This window comes from Mus caroli, chromosome 17 (genome assembly GCF_900094665.2).
Source record: "Mus caroli chromosome 17, CAROLI_EIJ_v1.1, whole genome shotgun sequence".
Taxonomy (NCBI): Eukaryota; Metazoa; Chordata; class Mammalia; order Rodentia; family Muridae; genus Mus; species Mus caroli.
In genome coordinates, this window is record NC_034586.1 from 53,596,421 (window position 1) to 53,603,662 (window position 7,242).

General features: G+C 52.2%; 3 protein-coding genes across 3 annotated transcripts in view; 2 read left to right on the top strand and 1 right to left on the bottom strand.

Annotated features, from left to right (window-relative positions):
* Positions 1–905, top strand: part of Clpp (caseinolytic mitochondrial matrix peptidase proteolytic subunit) — a 5,888-nt gene extending 4,983 nt beyond the window's left edge. Inside the window, exon 6 of the mRNA XM_021186470.2 lies at positions 590–905. Within this exon, the coding sequence (XP_021042129.1) occupies positions 590–759 (170 nt within the window). The 3' untranslated portion in view covers positions 760–905. The remainder of the gene's footprint in view (positions 1–589) is intronic.
* A 303-nt stretch (positions 906–1,208) lies between these two features.
* Alkbh7 (alkB homolog 7) lies at positions 1,209–4,110 on the top strand. The gene is made up of 4 exons (XM_021149242.2): positions 1,209–2,270; positions 3,089–3,262; positions 3,371–3,495; positions 3,630–4,110. The coding sequence occupies exons 1-4, from the start codon at positions 2,067–2,069 to the stop codon at positions 3,790–3,792; spliced, it is 666 nt and encodes a 221-aa protein (XP_021004901.1). The 5' UTR covers positions 1,209–2,066; the 3' UTR covers positions 3,793–4,110.
* A 44-nt stretch (positions 4,111–4,154) lies between these two features.
* Positions 4,155–4,797, bottom strand: Pspn (persephin). The gene is made up of 2 exons (XM_021149243.2): positions 4,560–4,797; positions 4,155–4,471 (listed from the first exon to the last, which is right to left on the bottom strand). Exons 1-2 carry the CDS (start codon positions 4,711–4,713, stop codon positions 4,155–4,157), a joined length of 471 nt encoding a protein of 156 aa, XP_021004902.1. The 5' UTR covers positions 4,714–4,797.
* Between the last annotated feature and the right edge of the window lie 2,445 nt (positions 4,798–7,242).

Here is a 7,242-nt window from a genome sequence, read left to right on the forward strand (position 1 = left end):
GCCCGGGCTGCATTTGATCCTGTCTGGAAAAAAAAAAAAAAAAAAAAAATTTTTTTTTTTTTTTTTTTTTTTTTTACTATGGAGGAGATTGAGTCACAGAGAGGGTCCCCAGCCCCACGGGAAGGATTGTCAGAGTAAGTGCATCTTACTTAACTTGGGAGCTGGAAGAAAACATCATGGGCTGGAAGCTAAAATGCTACGAGAGTCCATCTCAGTCCTGGAAGTAGGAAGGCCAGGAATAGCCAGGGCCTGGAAGGTGACATTTTTGTGTTGCTATCAATTCCTGATGCTAATGGCTCCTACACCTTTGGTTTCCTGGAATTGCCGGTGCTCCTAGGTATGAAGCCTGGGCTCTGTTAGGAAAGTGCTCAGCCAACAGAGCTCCTCTTTTTTTTTTTTTTTCTTTTAAGACATGATCTTGGTTTGTAGCCCTTTTACTTTTGCCTCTCTTCATAAGAGCATAGATCCCATGGTAGGGGTCCCTCACAACTCCATGAATCATCTCACGACTGGTAAGGGCTGCAACCTAGGAATTTGGGGGAAAACAGCCCAGGTCTCTACTCCTACCCACATATACTGCTTTTCCTAGAGTCAGCCATGGAGAGGGACCGCTACATGAGCCCCATGGAGGCCCAAGAGTTTGGCATCTTGGACAAGGTCTTGGTCCACCCACCTCAGGACGGGGAGGATGAGCCAGAACTGGTACAGAAGGAGACTGCCACAGCGCCGACGGCTCCTCCTGCCCCGACAGGCACCTAAGGGTCAAGAGTGTGGAGACCAGACTGAGACTTCTCTGCTGGGCCCAAGAACAACCCCTAGAGGAGATGTGGATTGAGGTTGCCCTCAGAGCAGGGCAGACTGCCTGAGACACTGATTTAAATTAAATCTTTGTAGTCTTTGTCCCATGTCTGAAGCACATTCCATTACTTCTCCAAGACAGCAGGCCTCCTTCACCTTGACAAACCCTGGCTCTCCTGGAACTAAACCAATCTAGCCTCAGACTCAGGTACCCACCTGCCTCACCTCCTGAGTGCTAGGATTAAAGGTGTACACCACCACACCTGACTTCAACAGACTTAAGCCGTATACTACCCCAAAGTCAGTGGGTAGAAATATGGTTTCATGCATTTTTGGTTATGTGTGGGTTTGTGCATGGCCAGAAGAGGGTGTTGGGTCCCCTGGAGCTTCCCTGTGGGTGCTGGGACTTAAGAGTACATTCTTCCCTGCCGAGCCTGGGCTCGGCCCCTTAGAGAGTTAAGAGTTAGGGTGGAGGGTCTACAAGAATCTACCATCAACTTTGGGTTGATCCTCAGACCCATGAGACCTGACACTGATGACTCACCAGGTGACAAAGTCCTGGCATTTTGTTGCGGGCTCCAAAAGCCAGCTGAAGCCAGAGAGAATGTCTGGACATGTTTATGGAGTTTTACTAGAACTAGAAGAGGATCAGATATGTAGATGTAGCTAAAAAGGGGAATTGGGCCAGTTTATGGGATGGAGGCAGGTGCTACCTGACCCTATGGAGGTCAGAGGATCACAAATGTAGGAGTTGCTTTTTCTGCTTGCACCATGTTTGGGGGTCCTGGAGGTCAAACCAAAGCCATCATGCCTCTTAGCAAGTGCTGAGCCATTTTCCTAGGCCCAGTTTATTAGTGTGGAAGGAAGTAGACGCTTTCTTTTTAAATTTGACTCAAAACATTTGAGGTGGGGGTTGTATTATTTGGTCTTATTTGTCCTATTTTGTGAGCAACATCTGAAATTCAGGCTAACCTCAAACTCAAGGTCTGACCTTGGAGTTATCCTCCTATCTCCACCAGGGTGTGCTGTTTGACAAGCGCTAGGCTGATTGAACTTCTAACCTTGGCTTTGCCCCCACGTGACCTCGAGCCTCCGTTCGCCCTAGTTCTGCACCTACTGTTTGAGACCTTGCTCAGGGCCGATAGGCGGGACAAGCGGTAGACTGACTTAAAGCACAACTAATAGAGCCAGTAGCTGGTGGGCGTGGTGCAGTGTCAGCCAATGGCTTGCGGGGGTGTGGTTCAGCCTGCTGCGGTCAATCCCTGAAGATGGCGGGCAGCAGGAGGCTAGCGACGCGGTTGCTTTCTGGGTGCGGCTGGGTGCGCGGCTCAGACTCTGCCGTGCTGAGCCGCCTGCGTGATGAGGCCGTGGTGCATCCGGGCTTCCTGAGCCAGGAGGAGGAGGACACGCTAACACGCGAACTGGAGCCCCAGCTGCGGCGCCGGCGCTACGAGTACGACCACTGGGACGCGGTGAGTGGGCGGAGCGGCGAGCTAAGGGGACGCCCACTGGGACAGTGAGGGGGCAGGGTCCTCGGAGGGGCAGAGTGAAGGGCTGGGCTTGCTTGACCAGGTTGGGGACAGTGTATTTTGGGCAGTGCCCGATGTAGGTTCGGGTGGGACCAAGTTTCTCCGGTGTGGGACATGGCGGGTGCTGGGCAATTCGAGGAGTGACAGTTTATCAGGAGGTCTTGTGGGAATGGGGCTGATCTTGATGCCAGAGCTGAGTCCAGGGGAAGGCTGCTGCTGCGGGGTTGTGGATGGTACTTAGATCAGGGGAAGGGACCAGAGCCGGAGAAGGTGAACTGGCAACGTTGAGCTCAGAGCAGCGCAGTATTACCGTGGGGGCAAGTCACTGCTGGGCTTTACTAAGAACAGGGGCTGTGGTGTGGGGCTGGGCCTGGAATCAGAAGGGAGGGTTTTGGTGGGCACCAAGGAATGCGTAGTGAGGACAAAGATGTCACTTCAGACATGAAGTTCTGGAACACTTCAGGGGCATTGGTGACAAGATTAGAAATAAAAAGCAGACTTGGGAGAGGGAGTGCCAGCAGTTGGGAGTTTCACTAGGGACTTGAGTGGGATCAAATAGAGACTGGAGACCAAGAATCTGAATATTAGGGTGGCCAGCACCAGGGACCACTGGGAAACGAAACGTGAAGACCAGATGCGTGGTTGAAACCTCACTGATAATGAGCTAAAGTTAGAAAGACTGCCTGCCCTGTACTGCACCCCTCGGTACCTCATTTTCCTGTCCTGGGAGTTCCCAGTTATGACTTGAGCTCTCTGTCCAGGCCATCCACGGCTTCAGGGAAACAGAGAAATCCTGCTGGTCTGATGCAAGCCAGGCCATCCTGCAGCGGGTCCGGGCGGCTGCCTTTGGTCCTGACCAGAGCCTGCTATCCCCAGTCCATGTGTTGGACCTGGAACCTCGGGGCTACATCAAGCCTCATGTTGACAGTGTCAAGGTGAGCAGAAGGCATTCCATCAGAACTCCTAGCTAGGTTGTCGGTGGACAGGGGGGCAGAACTAAGCCTGACACCCCAATATACACACCATACATACCCCTTTTCCAGTTCTGTGGATGTACCATTGCTGGCCTTTCCCTGTTGTCTCCAAGTGTTATGAAGCTGGTGCATACACAGGAACCTGAGCAGTGGCTAGAACTGTTGCTGGAGCCAGGGTCTCTCTATATCTTAAGGTACGATGTAACCCAAAGTCCCCAGATGAGGCAAAGGGTTTCTAACAGTCACCACCACCACTCAGAAAAAGTATAGAAATGCTGAAGGGACAGACTTCCCTCCATCCACCCACTCAGCTTCTCTCTTCTTGCAGGGGTTCAGCCCGATATGACTTCTCCCATGAGATCCTTAGAGATGAAGAGTCATTTTTTGGGGAGCACCGGGTCCCCCGGGGCCGACGCATCTCAGTGATTTGCCGCTCCCTCCCTGAGGGGATGGGGCCAGGAAGGCCAGAAGAGCCACCTCCAGCCTGCTGACCTCCCACATATCCTCCAGATTTGTGAATAAAGTAGGGAAAATGCTGTCATGGGGATCTTCAAATGACCGTCTGCCAGGGCTGGGGCTCTTAAGAGACGATCAAGGTCTCAGGAATTCACATAGCATGGTGGCTGCCAGGGTGCACCCGATCACACACACTCTTAAGGCCACGAGAATATCATTTATTGCATCCACTGCTGATTAAAAAAAAAAAACCAACAAGCAAGCAAAGAAACAAACAAAAAACCCTGGTCCCTTCCCTTCTATCTTTACCTATGCAAATTTCTAGTAAAGTCACCTGAGCCTTTCAAAGCCCAGCCTGTCTCATGCTTGTGATTCTGAGACTCCAGACTGGCCGCCTTCAGCCACCACAGCCACAAGCTGCAGCTGAGAGCTGAGGCAGATGCTGCCAATGGTGCTGATCATCAAGGAAGGTCACATCAGCATAGCTGGTGGGCTGGCAGCAGGGTCGGCCATGGGCTCGACCCCGCCCTCGAAGCCGGGCCAGTACCAGACTGTGCTGGGTACGGGCCTCTTGGGGACAGCTGCCAGCACAGTATCGGAAGATGACCTTCTCCTCCGAGGCATAGCCCAGGCCCAGCTCAGCCACTGGTAGGGTCAGGCTCCACAGTCGGCATGAACCAGCCAAGGCTCTTGGAAGACGGACATGGTTGTTACCTAGTGCAAGGTAGAATAGGATTGTAAGGCAAAGTGAGGGCTTTGAGAGAAGGAATTGGGGAGTCAGGAGGCCCCCAGGAATTCTTACCCTGATGGGGCATCCAGGTCCCTCCAGTCTCTGCCATCTTCCCAGATGAGAGCTTATCTGCCACAGAAGCCTCTTGAAGATCAAGGACCCAGCCAAGGCTTGGGTGCAAGGACAGGAGCAGCAGACACAGGATCCGAAGTCTTCCTGCAGCCATTGTGACAGCAGGTCCCTGGATGCCGAGAGACCTTGGTGCCCTGAATTTATTCCCTGCCTGTCCTGGAGATTAAAACTACTGCCAGCACCATGTCCCGGGGAAGCCATTGGGGGTTGGGGGTCCCACCCACCTTTCCCCCACATCCTCATCCCTAAGAATTGATGGCTCACCCACCCAGACATTCCATAAACCCATTTCTGACACCCTGATGCCCCTGATTTATGAGTGTCACACTGTCAGCCAGAAGCAAGTCCAGAGCTGGCTACCAACCCATGTCCACACCCCACCTGCTGTCAGTGGAAGAAGTACAGGGGGGGCCGGGAGGAGGCTGCTATAGATCTTTTACTGGAATATGGGCCATGTGGTGACAATAGGGACTGGGAAGGGCACATGACAGGTAGGAGAGTCAGTGGGCACCAGTCCATGTCAGCTTCAGCCAGGATTAAGACATCATGCCTCTGTCTCCGGGCTTGGCTGAGCCAGCATCAAAACAGGAAAAGGGAGAGGCTAGGGGATAGCCAAGGGTTGGGACTCCCATTCTTGGAAGGCCAACCTGTGAAGCCATAGCCACAGTCAGTCTGGGCTTTGGAGTCTCAGAGACCAAGAGGAGACAGTGACAAACCACTCCCAGAAAGGCACAGGTTCTGCAGACGTCTGAATCCAGGAGACCCAGCAAGTGAGCATGGGCAACAACAGACCAAGAACTTTGCAGACAAAGGAATAGAACGAACGATGCTGGGCATGGCAGTGCATGTGGGTAGCCCCTGTGCTCAGGAAACCAGGGCAGGTAAAAGCCAACCCAAGTGTGAACTGCAGAATCCACGTGGTAGAAGAGAACTGACTCTCAAGAGTTGTCCTCTAACCACCACAGCATGTGATAGCGTGCACATGCTGCATGAGACACACGGTATCTTTTTAAAAAGACACAAGGGCTGGAGCAAGTTGGTACAATGTTTGCTGGGCATCAACAAAAAGCAGCTGTGGGTTCCGTCTAAAGCACAGCATAAACCAACATGATGGTGCATGCCTGTCATGTCAGCACTGAAGGCTGAGGAAGGAAGAGGACCAGCTCAAGGCCAGCCCGAGCTACTTGAGTCCCTTTCTCAAAGAGAAAAGGAACAGCTTTCAAAAGTCATTTGAACGAGGTTCCCTTGAAGGCAAGGCTCTGCCCTTAAACACAGGTGCACACCCTGTCTGTCCCAGAGTGGATGGCACTTTAGACCCAGGCCCAAAAGTGCCAACAGACAGCTGGGCAGGGATGTTCAGTGAACATGGACATTCCTAAGGACTAGCCCTCTTTCTCAGGCATTCCCAATCAACATGGGGTGGTGGGACTGAGTTTGCACTGGTGTGCAACTGCCAGTGAAAGGAAGCTCTCACTTCACCCCAGCTGCTCAGGACCCAGCTCTGAAGGTAGCAGCTGAGGCCAAGCACCAATCAGCCCTATCACTACTCAAGAATGTAAAACAGTCTCCCCAAGCAACGCCTGGCTGGCCTGGCTAAGATCTATCACTGGGCCTGTCAGGAGATAAGGGGGACCCCAGGAATGTCCCTTAGAAATGGAAAACAGCACCTAGGCGCCAACTCCAGGAATAGGTTGGATCGCAGAAATCAACGAGGGAAACACCCAAACTGACGACTGCACACTAAAAGTGGCCAGGGTTATATTCAGGGAACTGAGTTCCAGGCTAGCCTGGACTACACTGCAAGGCTTTCACAAAAGACAAAAGAGTTGTGGTACATGCCTATTATCCGGAACTCCAGAGGAGTTCCAGAGGTGGGAGCATCAGTAGTCCAAGGCCAGCCTGAGCGACAACAGTAGTTAGAGAACTAGGGATGGAGTAGCAGGCCTGAGTCCCATTTCATCACTTGTGCTGCGACAATCCCAAATTTACACTCCTGGAGGACTGTTGGAAGCTGAGCATTTCCAAATGCAGGCCACTATAAACCCACACAGCACGCTGATCCGAGGTAGGGACGAGGGCGCAGTGGCTCAGAAGCCTCTACCTGCCTAGAATCCCCCAGTGAGGGGCTGTGGGTGTGGCCAGGGCAGAGGCAAAGTAAAATCAAACTGGTGAAGATTGCACAGGGGACAAGTCCTGGCTATGGATTGAGCTCAGTGGGCAGAAAGGCTGTGTCTTATAAAAAATGGAAGCTCAGGTGGGCGTGGTGGCACACACCTTTAATCCTAGCACTCCGGAGGCAGAGGCAGGCGGATTTCCAGAGTGAGTTCCAGGAAAGCCAGGGCTACACAGAAAAAAGCTAAAAAAATAAAAAAAGAATGGAGGCTCAGAAGGGTGGAGTATCAGGAACTGGAGATGTGAGAGAGGTACTGAGGGTCAGGAAATCAAACAAAAATATGTAGCAGGAGGATGAGGAATTGGGGATAGCTGCTGGAGGGCCCAGGACCCAACAGGGATGACTTCAGCAGAAATGCTCAGAGGAGATAGTAGGTAGGTCCAGCCCCTGTTTGAGGGATGGGGACACACACTGTCTCAAAGGTTTGTTTTTTTTTGTTTTTTTTTTTTT

Excerpts from the sequence above, each read along its gene's own strand:
- Alkbh7 (XM_021149242.2), top strand. The coding sequence starts at position 2,067 with ATGGCGGGCAGCAGGAGGCTAGCGACGCGGTTGCTTTCTGGGTGCGGC. Across the intron at positions 3,263-3,370 it reads CTCATGTTGACAGTGTCAAG|TTCTGTGGATGTACCATTGC; the intron begins GTGAGCAGAAGG and ends CCCCTTTTCCAG. Across the intron at positions 3,496-3,629 it reads GGGTCTCTCTATATCTTAAG|GGGTTCAGCCCGATATGACT; the intron begins GTACGATGTAAC and ends CTCTTCTTGCAG.
- Pspn (XM_021149243.2), bottom strand. The coding sequence starts at position 4,713 with ATGGCTGCAGGAAGACTTCGGATCCTGTGTCTGCTGCTCCTGTCCTTG. Across the intron at positions 4,472-4,559 it reads GACCTGGATGCCCCATCAGG|GTAACAACCATGTCCGTCTT; the intron begins GTAAGAATTCCT and ends ACCTTGCACTAG.